Here is a 23,084-nt window from a genome sequence, read left to right as displayed (position 1 = left end):
GCTTATTTTTCGGCAGTCTGTAAAACGATAACTCCGATTTCTTGCTAAATCTATGAGTACAGTCGATCACACAACAGCTCTTTCCCATTTTAGATGTTTCCAAGTTGCTCAAACTGAAAGTTTACGCTGACACTCAGTCTTTCTGACACTCAGTCTTTCTGACACTCAGTCTTTCTGACACTCAGTCTTTCTGACACTCAGTCTTTCTGACACTCAGTCTTTCTGCCACTCAGTGGGCGAAACCTGCTGTGAAGTCACATCTGTGACGTCATTCCCTCTATATTTACATTTTAAATGTTTATCAATGTCCCTCTACACAAAATAAAGTGAAATAATAATAATAACTTGTCGTCTGTCGTCCTCACACACACACTCGTGTGTTCTGGTCCGGTTTCAGGCGATGCGCACGCCGAGTCGGAACCAGGCCGGCCTGGAGCTGCTGATGGAATATTACAACCAGCTGTACTACCTGGACCAGCGCTTCTACTCAGCTCACCGGAACCTGGGAGTCCACTTCCACTGGTAGGGTTTCAATTCTAGTTTTAGTCTAGTCTTTGGATCAAGCTATCATTTTAGTTTTTATTAGTTTTAGTCACGTTCATTCTCCTTTTAGTCGTGTCAAGTTTCAGTCGACTAAAAGTCTGAGTCTTTTAGTCTTATTTTAGTCAGAATTGTCCATTTTAGTCTAGTTTTAGTCAAAGATTGTATTTAGCCAAACCCATTTTACAATTCAAACAAGGTTATCTTATTATTATATTATTGTTACCTTATAGACTCAAGAATACATTCATTCAAGATACAGAAGACTCTAATTTGAGTTTACAACATATTTATTTTTCCACATTTCTCCCCGTCTTTTTCTTTTTCGACGACACATTGGGTTTTCTTTTCCACGTCTATGTAGGAAAGTGGATCCAAAGATGGTTCTTCTTCTTCTTCTCCAGCCCCAGAGCAGATCCCTGCGTTTCTCTCTGTAACTTTGTTTTTAATTAACATGAACCTAGAGCTCTGCGTTAACGGCATCAGCCTCTAACTCTGCAGCTGCATCTTCTGGATCTGATTCCTGCTGCAGCGACTGGGATTGAGGACTAACGTCACCCAGCAGAACTAAACCAGAGAAACTACTGAAAACATGGACATTAAACCAGAGAAACTACTGAAAACATGGACATTAAACCAGAGAAACTACTGAAAACATGGACATTAAACCAGAGAAACTACTGAAAACATGGACATTAAACCAGAGAAACTACTGAAAACATGGACATTAAGGATCTTTGGTAGAACATTTCGTCTCGTTTTGGTCAACGAGTTTTTATTTTGTAATCTACATTTTAGTCTCGTTTTTATTCCTCTACGATATTGCATTATATATTTAATAGTGTTGTCCCGATCGATCGGGTGGCCGATCGATCGGGCCCGATCACGTCATTTTCAAAAGATCGGGATCGGCCAAAAAAGTATCGGGACATACTGTTATGGCTCGGCCGCCTGGTTTCCGACTCCGCGACCCGGTAGCGCTGGGAGCGCGGAGTCGGCGCAGCGGCCAGAAGAGCCGGGCGGCTCTGCTCTGAGCCCCAGCTGCAGCTCAGAGCGGCTCCAGCAGCTCCAGGCCAGTTCGTCTTATTTGTTTGCTTATTGCTCTGTGCCTATGTTTTAACATATATTAATTATTTAATCATTTTATAATTGCATTTAACAATACAGACAGTTGATGTGTGTTTATTGTAAGATTTTGGGCAGCGCCGGCGGCTGAAGAATCGTTTGTGCTGGTGGGGAAGGAAGCGTGGCTAACAGAGAGCTAACAGCAGCTAGGCTACGCTCAGATAAACGGTCTGAAAGTTTTAAAAACAAAGAAAAGCTGTCGGAGAAAAGTGACTGTAGTGTTATGTAAATGATTATCCGTCACTCGTAAATCATCTTTTGGTCCACTTTATTGACTCGGTAACAACACAGAGATGACGGACTGCTATTTTGCAGGCTGGTGTTACGGTCTAAAGGGTCCGTGTCTGAACAACCACAATTGGTTCCTACGCTCTGCGTGACATCAGCACAACACAGTGACAGAAAACTATAACAGCCACAATGAATATCTGCTGCTATTCATTTCATGCTGTTGAGAATTCTGCACTACGGTTAAGCCAAAATGTATTTTCATTTTCTTATTGATTGTAAGTTTGACTGGATGTCATTCAACTTTTAAACCTCGTAAGTAAACTACCTCCTTTTGAAGTGAAATTGATTTATTTTTGTTATTTTACTATTCTGAACTTTTTGTTTTAGTTTACAATTTCATGTTTCTACATTTTGTGGCACCAGAGCTGATAAGCTTTGTTTTGATCCAATGATGCAGTCAGTGAAAAAACAAAAATATGTCCATGTTGGAGAGAATGGACAATACAGTTTTTTACTTAATTTACTTTACTTTTTTTTACTTTACTTTTTTACTTAATTCTTTGCCAAAATGTATCTGATTGGGAAAAAGTATCGGAAATGTATCGGGAGCCAAAAAAAGTGATCGGATCGGGAAAAATCGGGATCGGCAGATACTCAAACTCAAGTGATCGGGATCGGATCGGGAGCTAAAAAATCCTGATCGGGACAACCCTAATATTTAATTATCGTGATCGTCACATGACCAGCATTTTCGTTGCGTTTCGTCTCGTTTTCCTCAGGTGATAAAAGTTCGTTGACGACGATATTTCGTCATAATTTTTGTTGACGAAAGCAGCTTTAGCTGAGTCGTGTTTTCTCTGCACGGTGGACTCATGTCCCCGTCCCGGACACGGAGGTTTATTTACACATCGGGTGTCTCTGGTGGGGAGACGTACGATTTCTTTAATTAAAGAAAACTCACCTCTTCAGACATGCGTACTCTCAATAATCTTGGGACTGGAATGACATCACTATTGCACTTTACTGTTGTTTTATGTTTAGTTTAGTTAACGTAGTTTAGTTTTAGTTTATTCATTTAGCAATATAAGACAAATTGAACATTAAATGAAAAAACATTGAAATAACATGCAAGGAAAGGAAGAAGCCTGGTGGCTTCTATAGAATCCTTTCCATATATGAATAAAAAACTAAACAAGCTACACAAGGGGGAGTAAAAAAACACAAAACACAAAAGAAAATGTAATTCAGATTAAATAATAAACACTACAAAGATGAAACAATAAGAAAGTTTGAATATTGGCAAGGATGGTGATGATTTGAGTTTTATTGAGTGAATTCCACAATATATGTATTTTACTTTATGTTTTTGATTTATTGCCATGTTTTTATTGATTGTTTTTATTGTCCTTTAGTACGGCGACCTTGAGTGTCCTGAAAGGCGCCTATAAATAAAATGTATTATTGTTATTAAAGAAATCGCTGAGACTCTTGTTGAACCTGCAGGACACGTTAAAGGTCAAACCAGCGCCTTTAAGAGGTCACATGACCTCGTTTAAACCCCAACCATCAGCTGATTTGTAGTTTTTATTTGTAAAATCCTTTCATTTTTTCCTCTCTGGAAATCAAACCTCTGAGTTTCCATCCTTCCACCTTGTTGCAGGTACGACTCCCTGACGGGCGTGCCGTCCTCCCAGCGAGCCCTGGCCTTCGAGAAGGGCAGCGTGCTGTTCAACATCGCCGCCCTGTACACGCAGATGGGGGCGCGGCAGGACCGCTCCGCCGCCGCTGGCATCGACGCTGCCATCGACGCCTTCCAGCGGGCCGCAGGTGCGACGCAGCTCCGGTCACATCCGCCCGGTCGGTAAAGTGCTGCGATGTTTACGGCTCTGCTCTCCTCCCGTTCAGGGGCCTTTAACTACCTCAAGGAGAACTTCTCCAACGCGCCCAGCCTGGACATGAGCGGCCCGTCGCTCGGCATGCTGGTCCGGCTCATGGTGGCGCAGGTGCAGGAGTGCGTGTTCGAGCGGCTCACGCTGAACACGCAGGACTCGGGCTTCGGGTCGCAGCTGGGCCTGGCCCAGGAGGCTGCCCGGGTGAGTCTCCACACCTCCACTTACACTCCTCCAGACCTCCACACCTCCACTCCTTCAGCCTCCAGACCTCCATCTAGGGCTGGGCGATAAGGCCTTTTATTAATATCTCGATATTTTTAGGCCATGACACGATATATATCTCGATATTTTGCCTTAGCCTTGAATTAACACTTTGATGCTACAATCACACCAGTATGATGATTCTATATGTCTACATTAAAACATTCTTGCTCATACTGCATTAATATATGCTCATTTTAAACTTTCATGCAAAAAGGGGGAAATCACAACTAAGTCAAATTTACCAAAACTGTATTTATTAAACAGTTACTAAGCAGTGAGTGGCACAAACATAAAAAGTGTCATTTCAAAACAGAAAGAGCACGTTGCATCTCTGACTTCCCGTCTGAAGAACATCTGCTAAGTAATGTTCTGGTCCCAGTTTTACCAGGATGAGCTGGTTTTACCAGGATGAGCTGCTCTGAGCAGGAGGAGAGAAAACATCCCCTCCCGTCTTTACTAAACCGTCCCTGTTTGCTTTGAAAAGAGTCCGTTGCGCGTAACAACCGCGCGGTTGAGCTCACGGTGCAAATAGGCCAAGTTTGGGAAAGTTAGGTGGAACTCACCGGTGGTCCAGGACAGCAGCGCCAACACCAGCTGCCGCTACGTTACTGCTGGGCGTATGACGATGCAGGTACGACAGCACATGACTCACGTATGTAACTGGGTGCGCTTGTTTTATCTCTCTGAGAAGGAGAGACGAAACGAGAGAATGAGAAAAGCCTGTAATTTAATGCCCGCGGCTAAAAGCAATTGCGTGAAAATGTACTCGAATATTCACGATATAGTCATTTTGTACATCGCACAGAGTAGAAGCCGCAATACAGTACATCGAGTATACTCGATATATCGCCCAGCCCTACCTCCAGACCTCAAGCTCTGGCTGCGTGGTCGCTGGTGTGGTTGTCCCTGACAACCAAGAGTGTATGTGTGTGTCCGCAGGTGTCGGACGTCTACCTGCTGGTGCAGCAGACCATGACTCAGCCCCTGATGAGAGACTACGTGCCGTTCTCCTGGGCATCGATGGTTCAGGTCAAGTCCGAACACTTCCGGGCTCTTTCGCACTACTACGCCGCCGTGGCGCTCTGCGACCACACGGGTGAGTGGAGCCGGATGTGCTGGGACCGGGGCAGGGGGACGTAGAGGTTTAACTGGTGAACATCAGGTCACCTGGTGATGAAGGGGGGGGGCGGGGGGGGGGTTAGATAGGAGGAACTCTGTTGACGCTCGCCTTGGAGCAGCTAAAGAGTTGGGGATGAACAAAAGGAGATGAACTAGGATTAAAAACTTAAAGGGGACCTATTATGGCATCTAATACCTATTTTAAACAGGCCTCGAATGTCTTAAAAACAAGCTTTTGATTGTTTTTGCTAAATAAACGAGAAATTCAGCCTCTAAACCATGTCTTTATCTTCCCATTCTCTAACCTCATTATCTATGCAGGATTCTGAGTGGGCGGGGCTATGATAATGAGGCTCTGTGCTGATTGGCTGCCTGAATGACGCGATACACCGCTACGAAAAAATGGCAGAAGCTCCGGCCGGCGGAGTTAGTTGTGGGCGTGGTTTCAAGCATCGGAGGCCGACCTATGGAAATTGCATTTTGGTTACGTAACGACGGGAGCAGAATCTTATTGTCTCGTAGATCCACATCAGACTGGACGTCTCATCCGGGCGGCTGTACAGACACTGCAGAATCTGGTTACTTTCCTCCTTCTCTGAGTTGGCAGGCTGAGGGGAAACCACTTTATATATGTTAAAGCAAGAAAAAACAGTTTTTCATAATAGGTCCCCTTTAAAATATATACAGATATTTATAGATAAGTGGGTCATTCTGTGCAAAACTAAAAATGACAGAAAAGCATCACATCATGCAGATGATTGAGATGATTACCCGTCACAAGTTGCAGCCCAAGTTGCGGTCTTAGTCATAATGTTTAAACTGTTTTGTGATTAATAAGCACGTTTTTAATGATTTTGTGTTGGATCGATGTAGCAGAATAATATAGTTCAGAGTTCAGGTAAAACATTTAATTCAGGTAAAACCATTTAGTTCAGGTAAAACATTTAGTTCAGGTAAAAATAGCAGCCAAATCAGCAAAAGGTTTGCTAGATAAAATAGATGAATTCCTGATAAAATATGTTTTTTTAGTGCAGCTATGCTCATGTGTGCATGTGAAATAGTGTAAGTTTGTACATGAAAGTACAACATACATTGAGGCTTTTGCTTTGGGAATCCCGGTCTATGATTGGACGCTGCCTCGGCGTCGCAGCTGCTCATTTGCAGAAAGTTGAAATTCTCTCAACTTCAAATTGCTGCCTCCATCACCTCGAATGCCTCTTGCAGCGAGTTTTCATAGACAATGAATGGCAGCCGGACACCTGTGGCGCTTTCGGTGTGAATGCACGGTAAGTTGCAGCGTAGGCAACCAGAAGTCAGCGTTTTAGGAGTGTTTAGTTATTCTGCAGCATCGGAGCATCGAGTTGAGCAGTGAGCTCTCATGAGGACGTATATAGACACCGTCTGACCGTCTGTGAATCTGCATGTGATGTTTCAGCGTCTCCTGAGGAGGAGGAGTCTGAGGAGGAAGCAGAGGAGGCCTTCCTGAAGTTCTACATCAACGTCCCTGCAGGACAACCTCTGGGCCGCGTCCTGCAGGATCCGGAGAAGAGACGGAAGCTGGGTGAGTGGAAGCGGGACGGCAGCAGCATGGAGGTCCGTTATGTTGCAGGATCATAACTCTTAAATATCATCTACGTGAAGGTAAAGCCCACCTCCGGCGCGCCGTCATCAGGCACGAGGAGGCCATGCGCGTCCACAGCCTGTGTAAGATCCTGAGGAAGATGGACATCCTGCAGGACGTGCTGTCTCTGGCACACAAGCGCTCCCTGCACAAGTACTCGGTGCTGGACCGGGAGGACGACTTTGACGAGACGGCGGAAGCCCCGGAGATTCAGTGTAAGAGCGCCGGAGGGTTTTACCGCTCCTCAGCGGCCCAAACGACCCGGTACATGACTCTGGTTTCATCTGTCAGCAGCTCAGACGCAGCAGAAGCCCGACGTCACGCAGCCCAACTTCTCCACCGTCCAGGTCACCGACATCTTCCAGCGACTGGTAAGAACCCGGCGGGGGGGAACCCGGGGGCACGTGGGTGAGCCGTCATGTGACGTAGAGCCGGTCCTGGGTGCCGTAGAGGTTTATTACATCTCTTTCCTCTGCTTTTTTTTAGGAGAAAGTCACTGTTCAATGCACTCATTGTCAACCCTACCTGGAGGTGAAAATTATCCATAAAGACGTGAATTCAACTAATTTAGTATTTTGTTAATGTCATGAAAACACCGCCGCTAAGTTTTGCTACCTACTGTAACAGTTGGTTGTTGTCATGGAAACATCGTTGCTTCTCCGACAATAATGACAATGCTGAAGAGGAATACACAATCAATGTAGGTTTTATTCATGAGAAATACATTATTAATACAGGATTTATCCGACGCTGGCTGATACAGCCGACCACCGATGAGGAAGTGATAACGGCTCGGCATTGCCTGATCCGACTGTCAATCAATCGTATTAGAACTAACTTTAATGCTTTATATAACCTATCCCGGCGTGGGACGGAAACATTTAGCCCTTGGTTGAGACCAGAACGTAAATGTGTTTTATGCTGACGTCTGGATTAGTGGCCACTCGAGGAACTGAAACAAAACCAAGAATTGTCTGTATTTCGTAATTATATATTTTTACTTTTTATTACTTTTTTACCCTTCCCCCGGCATGTGTGTGTTAAGTGTACTGCTGCTGAACAACGTGTTTCCCCATTGAGGGAGAAATAAAGGATAATCTAATCTAATCTAAGAAGTACGATGGTCACGCTCAGTCATGTGACTAAGAAAGAGAAAGGGTGAACAGTGAAGCTGCAGAGTACGACATATCTGCCGTGTAGCTCACTGGTTAGTGACAAACCAGGACCAGGACCAGGTCCCCTCCTCTGATTGTCTACCCGTCTAACCAAGTCTGGTGTTAACGGCGTGCTGCGTGTGCTGCGTGTGCTGCAGGGCCCGCTGTCGGTGTTCTGTGCCCGGGCCCGCTGGGGGCCGGTCCGGGTCGTCTGCCTCCAGAAGAGAGACGGAGGACTGGGCCTGACGCTGCGAGGAGACTCCCCCGTCCTGGTGGCCGGAGTGGTGCCGGGGGGCTGTGCCGAGGTGAGAGGGGTGGGAGGTGGAGGTGGAGGTGGAGGTGGGGGGGGGGGGGGGGTCTGTGACGGAGGGGGGTCTGTGGTGATTAACGATGCCCCCCCACCCCCGTGTCCCAGGAGGCGGGGCTCCGCGAGGGCGACTACATCGTGGCCGTGGACCAGCTGGACTGCAAGTGGTCCAAACACGGGGACGTGGTCCACATGCTGAAGACCTGCAGCGACCGGGGGGTGGAGATCAGCGTGGTGACGCTGCACTCCCACGACACCCAGGTGAGGGGGGGGGGGGGGTGTTTGTGTGTGAGAGTTGAAGTGTGAGAGAGTGCGTGGCGCTGTCCCAATACTCCCCCTACTTTTCAGCCCTACCCCTAAATTTTGCGCGTTCCCATGAGGGTAGTGGTGTCCCAATTCCTCTTTGCATCTAGGGGTAGTGCTTATGAATCTGGCCCTACAGAGCGAGGGTTTTCCGATGCACCCTAGTTGACTGAGGGCCTGAATACAAAATACATTTCTAGCGAGAAATATATATTTTACTTTCATAATATTCACTCAGTGAATGTATATAACTCGTTTTCCCGTTGTTGCGAAGTCTTTTTCAAACCTCGCCAGAATAAAGGCTGATTTATGGTTCCGCGTTTCACCAACACAGAGCCTACGGCGTAGGTTACCTACCCTACGCCGTAGGCTCTGTGTCGTTTTAACGCAGAACCATAAATCAGTTCCCGAGCCAGCAGGCTGTTGTCATCCCGAAAACATCAGATCAAATTTCTTAACAGGTGTTATTTGGATAAACTGAGCCCAGGTTGGGGATCTTAACGGTTACTTTACCTGAAAAAATATTAAAACTTAATAAAGTGGCATATTAACAGCGCTACAGCAGAAATTAAAACAGCTTTTATCTCTCAGCTTCCTGATATGGTGTGACGTTTGTGCAAACTTAACGCAGTCGCTTACGTACCCGAACGTAAACCACGCAGTGACATAGCAGCAAAATTTAGTGGTGGTGCTGAAAAGTAGGAGTAGTGGGAGTATTGGGACAGGCCCCTGGGAAGATTACAAGTGCCCTAAAATCTGTGGCTTCTTTTTTAAGGGTAGTGGTAGTGAGGGAGGGCTAGTGGTAGAAAGTAGGGGGTGTATTGGGATTGGCCCAAAGTGTGTGAAAGAGAGAGAGAGAGTTTGAGAGTGTGAAAGAGTGTATAAAACAGTGAGAGAGAGAGATTGTATGAGAGAGAATGAATGAAGAGTGTTTGAAAGAGAGAGTGTGAAAGAGTGCGTGAGTGAGTGTGTGAGCTGCACATTAATGTGTGTGTGTGTGTGTGTGTTGCATATTAATATATGTGTGTGTGTGCAGGACCGGAGGACCGTCACTCTCTCTCACTGCAGCGACAAGGAGAACACTCGGCACCGCCTGCTGGGCGGAGCCAAAGGCCAGAGCTCCGCCTCCCTGCTGAACTGGAACAGGAAGAAGAAACGAGACGGTACTGGCAGGAAGCTGGGCAGCACCTTCAGCCTGTCCTTCGGAACCATCAGAGACCCGGAGGCCATGTACTGATGAATACTGAGGTTCTGAGGTCCAGACGGGCCTGTGGGATCATCTCACACGCAGCTCATGTTAACAACGGACTTTAATGTGCCTTTATGTGCAGTTTATAAACTGCTCCTACAAAATAAAAGCACCCGGACTGCAGGAGCAAGAGTGGAGGGAGAGGAAGTGACATCACGAGACTGATCCGGTTCCCCCGGTACCGTCAACCCCAAGTCAGAGTTTACGACGTCGCGACGGCAGCTGTCCTTTACCCGGTTCTGGAGGAGGTTCTGTTCAGTTTGAGCTGAAACGGGCCTGAAAACACACCCACGTGACTGCAGTTACAGCGTTGCCATGGCGACCGACAGATGTGAAGATGCTGGTTCTCATCCCAGCCGTCTCGCCTGAACTCGTTTTTGTATTTTCAGCCGTAGCTCGGTAGAACCTGCTCGACGGCGACGGCACCGGTCCAGTTTGTCGGAGGAAGTTACAGAAAACCAGTGATAAATGTTATTAAGACTTGATTTGTCTCTAGTTCTGTTATGGCGCTTTTATACTAGTACCTACTCATCTCAACTCGGCCTGGTTTCTTTTCCTCTACAATCCAGCACCTGGAGCAGAAGTAGGAGGTTGGAGAAGCTGCTGTGACGTATTTGATTGTGTGATCTAAACGTAGAAGACAACAACACTAAAGATGTAGAACCTGGAGATGATAGATGTGCTGCTGGGTCTGTGGCTTGTGTTTGATATCAAGTTATAAAATGGGAGTGAGTGAAACTTCAAGTGGCAACGCTTTTGAGTTTTTTTTTAGTTTGTCTCTGCTGCTGAAAAGTCCGTTGGTATCTGAGCAGCTATGAAGTGACAGAGCTCCTGGTAGATCTTGTCGTTCCTTATCGTCTAGATCCCTTTTTAATTCTCTCCTCAGCACCAGGTTTATGAACATCTGCACCTCAGAGTTGGATCACCAAACAGACTTCTGCTGGTCGAAATGAAGAAGAAGCTCTGTCAGAGTCGCTCTTTCACTGATGTCACATCCTGACTCAGACGTCTGACAGCCACTTCCACACTACATACGGTGGCCTGTAGTGTGATGACATCACAGTCCGCTTAAAACCTCGGCGGAATAGTTACAGAAAAAGTATCTACTCGGCACGTTAGACCCCTAGTGGAAAAGAACCAAGGCGAGCCGAGTCGGGCTGAGTAGGTACTAGTGGAAAAGTGCCATTAGAATTATCCACCGACCTGCAGACCCCCCTCTGACCCCTCATAACCCTTTTCCACCAAACTGGTTCCAGGGCTGGTTCTGTTTCTGGGCCAGTGCTGAGTTTCCACTGACAAAGAACTGGCTCCGGTTCCAAGGTAGCGCCAACTCTTTGCTGGACTAGAGGAAAGAACCGCTTACGTAAGCAGAGAGGGCGGAATTATTAAGACCAACGGCAATAGCAAGACTGGGAGACGGAGACATTTTCAAATCAGAATTAATCTGGATGCAGCAAAGCATCATGGGAGGAGGAGGAGACAACCTGTCTTTTATGGCCCTTTTCCACTAGTACCTACTCTGCGCGCTTCTACTCGCCCCCGTCTTGCACTTTTCCAATACGGGCCGAGACGGGTGGAGCCGTGCCAAGTAGATACTTTTCTGTACCTATTTTGTCGAGGTTCTAACCTGGATCTGACGTCATCACCCTCCACGCCACCGATTGGTCGGGGGGCCGTCAGACGTTTGAATCAGGAAGCGGGAGTCAGCGCGAGAACGACTCGATTTTATTATACAGCGCAAACGTCTGTTTCATGATTCAACTCTGAGGTGCAGATGTTCATAAACCTGGTGCTGAGGAGAGAATTAAAAAGGGATCTAGACGGGCAATAAGGAACAACCAGATCTACCAGGCGCTCTGTTTTCTTCTCAGCCGCTCGCGGCTCCAGCTGATTTCTCATCAGACACAAACAAAGGGGTTGAGCAATCGAGTACGTCCCAGCAGCTTCACCCCAACCTGCCCACTTCTCACCTGGGTGTGGAAAAACAAACGAGGACAAAGCGGGTGGAGCCGGGACGAGGCGAGTCGGGCTGAGTAGGTACTAGCGGAAAAGGGCCATTAAAGATGTGTCCACGGAGGAGCTACATGGACCAAGTCCTATTAGAGCAGATACCTTGTTGTTGCTGCAACTTTCACACAAACGCAGCAACGTAACTGACTAATTAACTGTTGAACGAGTCGTGAACCAGAACCAGCTCTCGAACCAGTTTGGTGGAAAAGCGGTACCAGTGTCTGCCGTCTACACCCGTTCACGTAGTGGTCTCTGTTTGGGGTTGTTCTGTTCTGCAGCCGTCATGACTGAGCAGAGTTTTTATTAATGAGGCAAAAAACAGCTGGAAACCAGATGTTAGGACTTCAGCTGGACCGGCTACGTCACATCTGGATAAACTGGACCATCGACACGTCTGAAAAACCACCTGGTCAAAGGTTTTCTTTGTGATATTCAGGTTTTGAGCGGCTCTGGTTGCCGTGGAAACTCACCCACGTCCCCTCCCCGGTACCGACGCCCGCGCCCATGAGCAAAACCCTGCCGGGCCCAGAGGTTCATATTAGTACGACGTCTAGCGTCACCATGGAGACACGTTAGTAGTTTCATCCTCTCTAGATTGTTAAAAGCACTTGGAGTCGGATCTCTTGTCTTGTTACTTTGATGCACTGTAAAAAAATGTTAGATGTAGTTTCTGACGTTGCAGCGACTCGTTGGACTCAGTCGGTACGATTTTTCAGGAGGGTTTTTGTACGATTTTCACGCAGCTGGAACTTGTGTGTTTTTTTTTAAATCTTTGTCCTGTCGTCGTCCAGAAGATATCAAAATAAAACGTTCCAGTCAGACGAGAGAAAAAAGTCAGTTTTCTGCTGTCTGAGTAAATATTGAGCACAAATGTTGTTTATAAGGAAAAATCCTGCTTTTGTCTGAATTCCTGTCCGTCCCTAGCAACCGTTTCTAGGGGTTTTGCACTGTATTTGTGATGTATGAAAACAATAAAAGTGAAAACTGACCTGTGTTGCTGCGTTTGTGTCATCGGGGGAGTAAACGCTGCCGTGGGACCCGACTGAGCCGGTTCCAGTCGTTCACAAGTGTTTTACAGCTTGTTTATCAAAGAAGAACCCAGAAATAATAATACGGGTTAAATCAAAGTAAGAAACATTAATTACTTCAGTTTGACGACGTTACAATTTTAATGATAAACCTGAATTAACTCTGAAATGTTAAATTATCTGGTTAAACTGAATCTGAGGGAATATGGAATAACTTTTAGTGACGTTCCATCTCGACCTTGAGTCTCCTGCTCTAACTTTAGTTTGGTTGCATTTAAAATCAACTCTTTTTCGACTTTATTTACCTTATTATCACCCGATGACGGAGTAGGAGCCTCAAAGATGCAGATCCAGGTCTCCTGTTTTAGGTTCCAGGGTGATGTTCAGCTCTCGTTACTACGGTAACCCCAACTCACCACTAGATGTCACCGCATACTCATCTGCAAATCCTCTAGATCAGCTTCCTGCAACCCCGGTCCTCAGGAACCCCAGTCCTGCATGTTCTAGACCAGGGGTCGGCAACCCAAAATGTTGAAAGAGCCATACTGGACCGAAAACACAAAAAACAAATACGGTATGTCTGGAGCTGCAAAAAATGAAAAGTCTTGTATCAGCCTTAGAATGAAGGCAACACATGCTGCATGTTTCTATATTAGTTATAACTGGGGGAGATTTATTTTTTCATTATGCACTTCGAGAAAAATGTTGAAATTCTTGAGAAAAAAGTCAAAATCTCGAGAAAAATTTTGAAATTTCGAGAGAAAAGTGGAAATGTCAAGATTAATGTTGAAGTACAATCTCGAGAAAAAAGTCAAAATTTTGAGAAAAAAGTCAAAATGTCGAGATTGAAAAAGGGAAAAGGAAGAAAAAAAAGAAGGAAGAAAAAAAGGGGAAAATTTTTTGAAAAAGCTCCAGGAGCCACTAGGGCGGCGCTAAAGAGCAGCATGCGGCTCTAGAGCCGCGGGTTGCCGACCCCTGTACTAGATGCACCGACCGGGAGGAACCGGTCCAGGTGATGGACCCCAGCAGACGGATGAACCAGAAACCTCCTACCTCTGACTGGAGCCGGTCGGAGGTTCTGGTCCATGAAGGGATGCCCCAGGGACCGTCCTCTTGACCTGGACCACCACCTGAACCACCTGCAGCCCGGGGACTGGGCCGAGCGGTTCCCCTCAGACGGAGAGAGAACTGTCTGGATGATCCTAGAAGCTGGAAGGTTCACGACCCGACATGTGAACCTGGCACTAGGGATGGGTGGTATGGACTAAAAAAATGTATCACGATAATTTCTGGCATTTATCCCGATAACGATAAAAAAAATACCAACACAAAAAAGTCATCAATCTCTCTCTTTCTTTCTTTGTGAACTTACCGTTAACGATATACCGTCCATACCGTCTATCACCCAGTTCTAGTTCTAGTTCACCGTGGTACGGGTGTGACGGAGATGAGCTCCTCATTATTGGGTGAGCTGCTAAAACGACAATAAAACTTTTCCAGATCAAAGATGATTGTTTAATTTGTTCAATTTTTTTTCTTCCGACTCAGAAAAATCCAAACTTACTTAAATGCCTCAATTCAAATTACGTGAGACGGCACCTGGACCTGGACGGGTCAGATAACCTGCAGCTGAAACTAAACGGCTTACAAACGGAGGACGGAGAGGAACGCCGTGGCGACAGGAGAGAAACTTCCTGGCGACCAGAGAGGGACGTCGTGGGCACTGTAGAGGAATGTCGTGGCGACGAAAGAGGAATACCGTGGAGACCGGAGAGGAACGTCACGACGACCGGAGAGGAAAGTCGTTGCGACCGGAGAGTCCTTGGCACCCTTAATTTTGTAATGACAAGTGGAACATTTCAAGAATGAATTGATCTTTAGCTGTTTAAAGATAATTTATTGATTATCGGACGGGTTTTGGGGAAAAGCTCCAAGGAGAACAAAGTCTGAAATTCATCCACGTTTGTTCCTGACAGAACCTCCGGGTTACTTCCTGGTTACTTCCTGGTTACTTCCTGGTTACTTCCTGGTTACTTCCTGGTTACGCCCTCGGAGGTCAGAGTTCACGAGAAAAAAAAACAAAAAAAACTCACAGGGTGTGTATGTATGTGTATATATATATGTATATATATTAAATATAATAATAATGCACATATATATGCCTTAGGTTTTTACTGGCATGGTATCAATTAATGTGTCCAGACAAAAAAAGGTCAACGGTCAAAAAAAAGAGTTCACGAGAAGCCGTTCGTGCTTCCTTCAGTTCATTTTTCCCGATAATATCAGAACAAACACCTGCTTCCACATGAAGTGTTCGTTTAAAAAGATCTGTCTCTCTGAGAGACCGGCTCCGGTCCGGGACCAGACCCACGGCCTCAGGAACCGGCCGTGGAGCCCAGCCCGCTCTGCTCCAGCTCGGCGATCACCGACATGTGCTTGAACTCCGAGGGCTGGTGGTTGAACGTCTCCAGCAGCCGGTACGTCTCCTGCCGCCGGGCCCCGTAGAACAGCTGCACCTGATTGGCCAAACACTGAGCCTGGTGGACGGTCTAGGGGGACAAGAGAAGACCCTTCAGTGTTTGGTGGTCCAGGTCTGGGACAAGTTTTGGACAGGTCCAGGTCAGTACCAGGGGCCTCATTTATAAAGCTCGCTTGCGCACAAAACAGGGCTTGAAAGATGCGCAAGCCACCTTCTACACAAAGGTTGGGATTAAAAAAAAAAAAGTGTGTATCTTTACGCCAACCCTGACCCTCGCGCACAAACATTTTGAAGATATGGGGAACTGGCGACGCAGGCGGTGAGGTGGTGAAATGAAGCCAGATTCATGTCATACTTTTAATGTCATCACATATCAGACTTCACCCAAACTCAGTTTTTCATTTGTTAAAAAAGTTTGAAATATCCAATAAATTTCATTCCACTTCATGATTGTGTCCCACTTGTTGATTCTTCACAAAAAATTACAGTTTTATATCTTTATGTTTGAAGCCTGAAATGTGGCAAAAGGTCACAAAGTTCAAGGGGGCCAAATAGTTTCGCAAGGCACTATATATATATATATATATATATATATATGAGTTTTACACACACGCATAAAGCGCACCTACGCCGTAGGCTCTGCGTTGGTGTAACGCAGAACCATAAATCAGCCTTAAAGGTTTCACGCGCGCACGTAAAACTCATTATACATATAAAAAAATCAGTGTCCCTTTAGGGGCTCCGTACCTCTTGGCCTCCACCTTCAAATCACACCACTTCTTTTTTCTGCACCATCTGTCCGTGGCACTCACGGCGTTTAGCGCAGCCGCGACGTGCTGCCACTCACTCGCTTTATACTATTTATATACTATTTATACTTTTACTGTGACCACCAAATAATGTGGTTTTCCTGGCCTCCACCTCATCCACAACATCTCGATCTCAATTTCCGTAAAATTTAGTGATTGCCTGGCTCGACACGTCTCATTCATCCTGACGCTCAGCAGAAAGACGCTGCAGGCTCATTTATATGCAAATACAGTCATTAAGTACTTTGCATTGACCATTCATGGTAGAAAGTGGGCGTGTAGAGGGCGGGATATGAGGCGAATTCACGTGCGCAACCTTCCAGCTGGACTTTGATTTATAAAGAGAACATTGCGTGCAAGTTTGCGTGCACACGGTTTTATAAATCCAGATTTTGTTTTGCGCCCGCCATTTTCGGCTTTTGGGTTTACGTGCACTTTTAGTATGAATCCTACACACTCTTTTATAAATGAGGCCCCAGGTCTGGGACAAGTTTGGGACAGGTCCAGAACCGGGACAGGTCTAGCTGTGTTTCCACCAGACTTACGATGAACTTGGGGTCCATCTCAGCCGTCATGAGCACGACGCCCTTGTCGTCCTTCAGGTCGGGGTAGTGGTAGAGGATCAGCTGACTGGGAGCGTTCTCGCCCATCGTCTGCACACGGAAAAACACTTGAAACTGTGCAGCCATGACCAGCAGCAGCACGCATCATCAGGCCGGTTCTGACAGACACTAATTTAAAGTTTCAGTGAATTAACAGTGGCCCCAGGATGGAGCCTTGGGGAACTCCACTGTGTCTGGGCTTGATTGGTTCGTGATCACGTCAGCTGACCGGTTAGCAGCGTGTGAACGCGGCGCCAGGTTTACCTGAACGTTGATGAGGGAGGTGAAGTGCAGCTCGTGCCCGGACCACTGGCCCAGGAAGAACTCGTAGCCCTCCCTCTGAGGCAGAGCGTAGAGGAACTGTGGAGGAAGATCACCATGGCAACGTTACATTATTGGATGAGAATCACGTGACTGATAATCTGAGGTGATGTAACGGTTGATCTGAGACGACTCACCACGGGGCAGGACTCCGATCTGCTGAAAATCACCTCGTAGATGTCGGACTGGAAACAACAGCAGAAGCTCATCAGGTCACGGCTCACAATCACATCTGTTCATGTTCTGGTACTGATGGTACTGATGGTGGGGAGTTGGACCGCTGGGTTGGGTATTCTCAAGCACCCAAGATTCTTAGGAGCAATTCTGCTCAGGGTTGTTCTGCTACATCCTCTTCAGTAAGAGGTTTCTTCAGATCTGCTGTAGCACAGACGCTACGGGGGATCCTATCGGACCTCTACGGGAAATATGGCTGACATCAGGCTGCTATTAACCTCTAGAACGACTCTCTAAAGCACTGGTTCCCAACCTTTTTTCCCCCCCCTACTTGTGTCTAAGACCAGCCGGCCCCCCGACCCGTACGTACTAGCACCAAAAGAGTAAAGTGATTCGTTACAAATATTTAATTGAAAAAATGAACATTAATTGTGTTTTTGTGATACATTTCTCTTTGGTTTACCCTGTATACAGATGACTTTGTTTTTCTCACCTTCATTTTGTGTCACCAATGTATAAAATACGCACAGAAAATAATTACAAGGACATAAAATAATTTCTGAAAAATGTCTCTTTTAATATGAGCGCAAACATTTTTTAACATTTTTCCTTTAACAACCTGTCGGAGTAGTAGTATGATTAAATGTTGAATAATGATATAATAATAAGTTATTACATTTTTTTCCTGCTAAATAACTTGCTAAATATATTTTGGTCATTTTAAAATACTACGTGGGTTTATACAGACTTGGATTACTGTATTACATTACAGTAGGTGTATTATTTTTTATTTATTTAACATGCGCAAATATAATTTTTACAACTGCATAATTTCAAAGCAGACACAGTTTCGCGCCCCCCCAATAGATCTCTGGCGCCCCCCCAGGGGGGGCCCGGACCCCAGGTTGGGAGACACTGGTCTAAAGTCTAAAGAGACGTAAATCATGACCACTGCAGTAATTAATGTCCCTTCGGGCGTTAAACATTTTTGAATTTAAATTGAATTTAAATGCACAAGCCTGAAATAATGTCTCCCAGAAAAACTCCCACAGTACGAGTCAGATGATCCCAAGTCTGCTGAAACTGGGCCGGACCATCTGAAGTAGCCCGGATCATAACACCGCCACCGCAGGTGTGAACTGTAGGGACGAGGCCTGACGTGTGACCAGTAGCTGCATCGTTGAACACCTGAGACCACCTACGACCTACAATGTCGATGGAAAGGTGCAAAGAACCCTGCTCTGACCGGCTCCACCCACCGCTGATGAGAGGAGGAGGAAGGAGTGCACGAACAGGTCGGAGGGAAGGTGAGGTGTGTTACGAGCAGGCATCACGCCGGACTCCTAAATCTGCCCCCTGACCTTTAATCCCACAATGTTTTCAACATCTCTGTAAAAACCTCTGCTCTCGTTTGATCCTTTCACCGTTTCATAACCAACCAGGGAGCAGCAGCTTTAAACCACGGAGCCGGAGTTACAAAAGAAACGTCATGCTGAGGTAAGCGGATGCAACTCACCGGGATGACGGCGCTGATCGTGTCCTTAGTCGCATAATATTTCATCCAAATCTGAAAAAAAAATATGAAAACGAGATGTTTAACATGAGTTCAGTTTAGAGTTCACAGAGTTGATGAAATGTTTGTAGTAATGAAAAACACAGATGTCTCAGCTTCATCTCAAGACCTGAGGGAAAGAGGATCTGGGGTTCTGAGGATCTGATTAGGCCTGTGTTGAAAAGATGATTCTCCGATTTTAAATCGATTCTCATATTAATTCCTAAAAATCGATTCATATGTCTAAAGATCGATTTAAAAAAAAATTTATATATATATATATTTTTTTTTTTTTTTCATCATTACATTACAACTTTTGGTATTTTTTTGTTTATGCCCAAAAAAAGGAATATTTTGTTGGGCACGAGAATAACTGGTGCCATGTTTTTGCCTTTAAATATGTTTAAAGGTATGAAAACATTAAAGTTTTCAGTTATAATTGCATAAATTGTCTATATTTCTTTGCTTTATATACTGTCTTGGGGTTACATTTGCATAAAATGTTAAAAACCAAATACTCATAAATGGGGAAAAAATAAAAGTGATTTCATCCGTCTCTGTTTCTCCCTGGATCTGTTTGGTAATTCTGCTCCACGATGTTTCTGAAAGCAGTTCTATCAGCATTCTGGGAGCTGATTGGTCCTTACAGCATCATTAGCTGTTAATACTTGCTGTTGAATCTCAATATAATACTAGTATTAATATATTGCAGAACTAGACAGTCATATAATTCATGCAACAGCTCAACAGTTTTAATAACATTAACCCAAATCAATATCGGATCGAATCAAATCTTGATAATCGATTCTGAATCTTAAGAATCAGAATCGAATTGATTCTTGATATTTGAATCGATCCCCAGCCCTAGATCTGATGGTCTGTGGCTCCGACCCGGATGAACGCGTGTCTCCTGCAACCCGGTTCCGGTCCGTTTACCCTCTTACCCAGACCCGCTGCAGGCGGCCCGCCGCTATTCTCATGGGAACCGCAGCAGCTCAGACTCACCTCTGCCACCTCCTCGCCGGTCCGGTCCTTGATCAGCTCCAGATTGATGATGGAGCCCAACGTCTGCAGAACAGCACATTTCAATCCGTTAGAGTCGTCAACATCGACCCGTGAAAAAGGAAACAGAACACCTTCAGAACCTGATGCAGCCGTGCAGCTCGGGTCCTGCTCACCTTGCCCTTCGTGAAACCTCCTGATGCTCCATCGCCAGCAGCCAGACGCTCCTTCTGCTCCAGCTGCAAAGACCCCACAAGAGAGTTGGGTTCAGGTTCAGGTTACAACTCGGGTTATTGCTCGTGTTTGAGAACGTAAACGATAAAAGAAGAATCTCTCTTATGGCACTTTTCCACTAGTACCAACTCAACCCGGCTCGCCTCCACTCGGTTTGGTTCTTTCCCACTAGGGGTCTAACGTGCCGAGTAGAAGCGGGTTGAGTCGGCTGTATCTGACGTCATCACACTACAGGCCACCGATTGGTCGGGGGGTTGGAGTCAGACGTCTGAGTCACGATGTGAAATCAGAGAAAGAGGACGGAGCTTCTTGTTCATTTTATTCGACCAGCAACGGCAGCAGAAGTCTGTTTGGTGATCCAACTCTGAGGTGCAGATGTTCATAAACCTGGTGGCTGAGGAGAGAATTAAAAAGGGATCTAGACGGAGATAAGGAACGACCAGATCTATCAGGAGCTCTGTCACTTCATAGCTACTCTCAACGGACTTTTCAGCGCAGAGACAAACTAAAAAAATTAAAAAGCGTCGACTCTTGAAGCTTCTCTCACTCTCATTTTTTAACTTGATATCGAACACAAGTCACAGACCCAGCAGCACATCTATCATCCCCTCCAGGTTCTACATCTTTAGTGTTGTTGTCTTCTTCGTTTAGTTCACACTAGGGCTGTTCGATTTTGCCCAAAAATAAAATCTCAATTTTTTTCTCTCAAAATCCGATTTTCGATTACGATTATTTTGTGAATTGACAAAAGGCAAAGAAATGATTTCAAATATGCTGTTTTTTTATTGAACATTTGCCCCATTGGGCTTTAAGTGCAAACTTTGCTCTTATTAAACCAAAAATGAATGAATAAAGTGCAAAACTCTGTAAAATAAGTTGAAAAAAAGTTTTAAAAAATATAATAAAATATAAAGTTTTATCTCTGAAAAAAAAAAAAAAAATCAGCAAATCAGCACTTGCAAACATACAGTAAGTTATATTTCCAATTAAATAAAACAAGACATTTTCTAATTAAACTAAACTGGGTCTTTGCATGCTAAATAATAATGCAACCCATGAAGGAGGTAGAGGTGTGTAATGTCAGTCATTACATTTGATATTCACATTTGCAAGTTTTTTGCAAGGAACACGAGCCGGTCTACCGCATCTGGCTTGAGGGATGCCCGGTGGCATGTTCCAACGCCCCCTCCTACACTAAAGAACCTCTCCGATGGGGCACTTGTCGCAGGTATTGAGAGGTATTTCCATCAATCATTAATATGGTATCAATCATTAATATGTGTGCAGACAAGGTCATTAAAAAAAAAAAAAAAAAAAAAAAAAAGTGAAAAATCGATTTTACGAGTTTCACGTTTTAATATCGTTCTAATTACATAATCGCGATTACGATTTAAAATCGATTAATCGAACAGCCCTAGTTCACACAATCAAATACGTCACAGCAGCTTCGCTCCAACCTCCAACTTCTGCTCCAGGTGCTGAATTGTAGTGGAAAAGAAACCAGGCCGAGCTGAGATGAGTAGAGCCGAGTAGGTTCTAGTGTCAAAGTGCCATTAGATCCCAGCTGATACTCCACCTCCTGCTCCATGAGCCGGACGAACTCGGCCTGCTTCGAGTGTCCCAGGACCTCTTTCTTGGCTTCGGTCCTTTTCCCCAGTCGGTCCTCGTACTCCTGCGGTTTGGCACTAAAAAAACAAAGCAGAAAAGAAAAACATAAATTATAATTAAAACCCCCTAACAAATTGGTTGCAGCTTCCCGTTGATATCGTTATAAAATATGTGCTCCATTAATCTGACCGAGGAACCTAAATGTAATTTAAATTACTTAATTAATTAAAAATAACTGACTTTTCAATAACTTATTGCATCATTCTTATGTTTGTTTTAATGCATTTTGCATTGACAAGCGCATAAATGAATCATTGCAAGCCGCTATGAACTCTTGTTTTTGTCAGTACTTTGGCATTTGATCGACTTAAATTCATTTAATCCGTCTTTGGGTGCTGTATTTTTTTTTTAATTATTGAAAAAAAAAAAAACTTATATAATATTTTTCGTCAATTACACAATATGTCAACCCCTGAAGTCTTGAAATACCTTCGGCTAAAAGTTCGTGTTTTTTTAGAAGTATTTATCTGAAACTGACATGTTGACATGTCAACACAACAGGTGTCATGATTAATATATTTTTATTTTTATTTTCAGCTAATACTCTTAAATAAGATATAACAACATGCCATCTTGTTGACACCTAAGCCGAATTTATCATTGTGTACTCCTACTTTGGACCCCGTGTTCCTCTTGACCACAAAGTGAAGCTGAAAGCGTCCAGAGTGAAAAGCGTCTTAAATTAACAGAAGTTGTGAGGGAGTCCGGCGCGCAGCCTGACCTGCGCAGCTTCTGGATCTTGTCCTGGTATTTCCCGAAGAACGGGTTCTCCTCCAGCTCGGGTTCCTTCCGCACCGAGAAGGCCCGGAACCGTCCCGGGACCAGGCCGGGGATCATCGCCCTGATGCCGGGGGCTCTGACCGCTAACATGCCCCGGTACAAGCAGGACATCTGGAGTATGGCGGCCGCCATCTGCACGTCCCTGCCGTCGCACATCTATAAGGCTCCGGCCAGGAACGGAGGCTGCTCGCACATTGGTTCCGCTACATGACAGGTAACGGCAAATTAATCAAAGAGGTGGAATTATTTAGTGTTTATTCTATATTTAAAAAACATACACCCACCGGCCATTTCCATATGTGTACTTTTTCAATCGCTTGTCAACACAAATAGCTTATTGGGCAATTACATGGGAGTAACTCGATGCATTTAGGCAGAGGTGTCAAAAGTATTCACATTCATTACTCAGGTAGAAGTATAGATAGTAGAGTTTAAAAATACTCCTGTAGAAGTTGAAGTATCAGCTCAAGTGTTTTACTCAAGTAAAAGTATAAAAGTACTGGTTTCAAAACTACTTAAAGTATAAAATTAAAAGTAATGTAATGGGGAAAAAAAGCCATTAAGGACAAAAGCCATTGAAAATGAATGCATCTTAGTATAATGCAAATATATTAAAGAAC

At 45.0% G+C, this 23,084-nt stretch overlaps 2 protein-coding genes across 4 annotated transcripts in view; one reads left to right on the top strand and one right to left on the bottom strand.

The window, feature by feature from the left end:
- Positions 1-12,792, top strand: part of rhpn1 (rhophilin, Rho GTPase binding protein 1) — a 38,467-nt gene extending 25,675 nt beyond the window's left edge. Inside the window, exons 7-16 of one of the 3 annotated variants that reach the window (XM_061738844.1) lie at positions 398-522; positions 3,557-3,723; positions 3,802-3,989; positions 4,992-5,148; positions 6,607-6,732; positions 6,813-7,007; positions 7,087-7,163; positions 8,105-8,251; positions 8,362-8,514; positions 9,593-12,792. In XM_061738844.1, the coding sequence (XP_061594828.1) occupies positions 398-522; positions 3,557-3,723; positions 3,802-3,989; positions 4,992-5,148; positions 6,607-6,732; positions 6,813-7,007; positions 7,087-7,163; positions 8,105-8,251; positions 8,362-8,514; positions 9,593-9,793 (1,536 nt within the window). In that variant the 3' untranslated portion in view covers positions 9,794-12,792. Of the gene's footprint in view, positions 1-397; positions 523-3,556; positions 3,724-3,801; positions 3,990-4,991; positions 5,149-6,606; positions 6,733-6,812; positions 7,008-7,083; positions 7,164-8,104; positions 8,252-8,361; positions 8,515-9,592 lie in introns of all 3 variants that reach the window. The other 2 variants (XM_061738846.1, XM_061738843.1) reach the window with 2 other exon arrangements.
- A 1,905-nt stretch (positions 12,793-14,697) lies between these two features.
- Positions 14,698-22,620, bottom strand: atpaf1 (ATP synthase mitochondrial F1 complex assembly factor 1). The gene is made up of 9 exons (XM_061737278.1): positions 22,406-22,620; positions 21,593-21,701; positions 19,959-20,021; positions 19,786-19,848; positions 18,745-18,795; positions 17,192-17,239; positions 16,998-17,093; positions 16,677-16,784; positions 14,698-15,392 (listed from the first exon to the last, which is right to left on the bottom strand). Exons 1-9 carry the CDS (start codon positions 22,618-22,620, stop codon positions 15,219-15,221), a joined length of 927 nt encoding a protein of 308 aa, XP_061593262.1. The 3' UTR covers positions 14,698-15,218.
- Positions 22,621-23,084: the final 464 nt, after the last annotated feature.

Source organism: Cololabis saira, chromosome 13 (assembly GCF_033807715.1).
Source record: "Cololabis saira isolate AMF1-May2022 chromosome 13, fColSai1.1, whole genome shotgun sequence".
NCBI classification, from domain to species: domain Eukaryota; kingdom Metazoa; phylum Chordata; class Actinopteri; order Beloniformes; family Belonidae; genus Cololabis; species Cololabis saira.
This window is presented reverse-complemented; position numbering and strand designations above follow the sequence as displayed.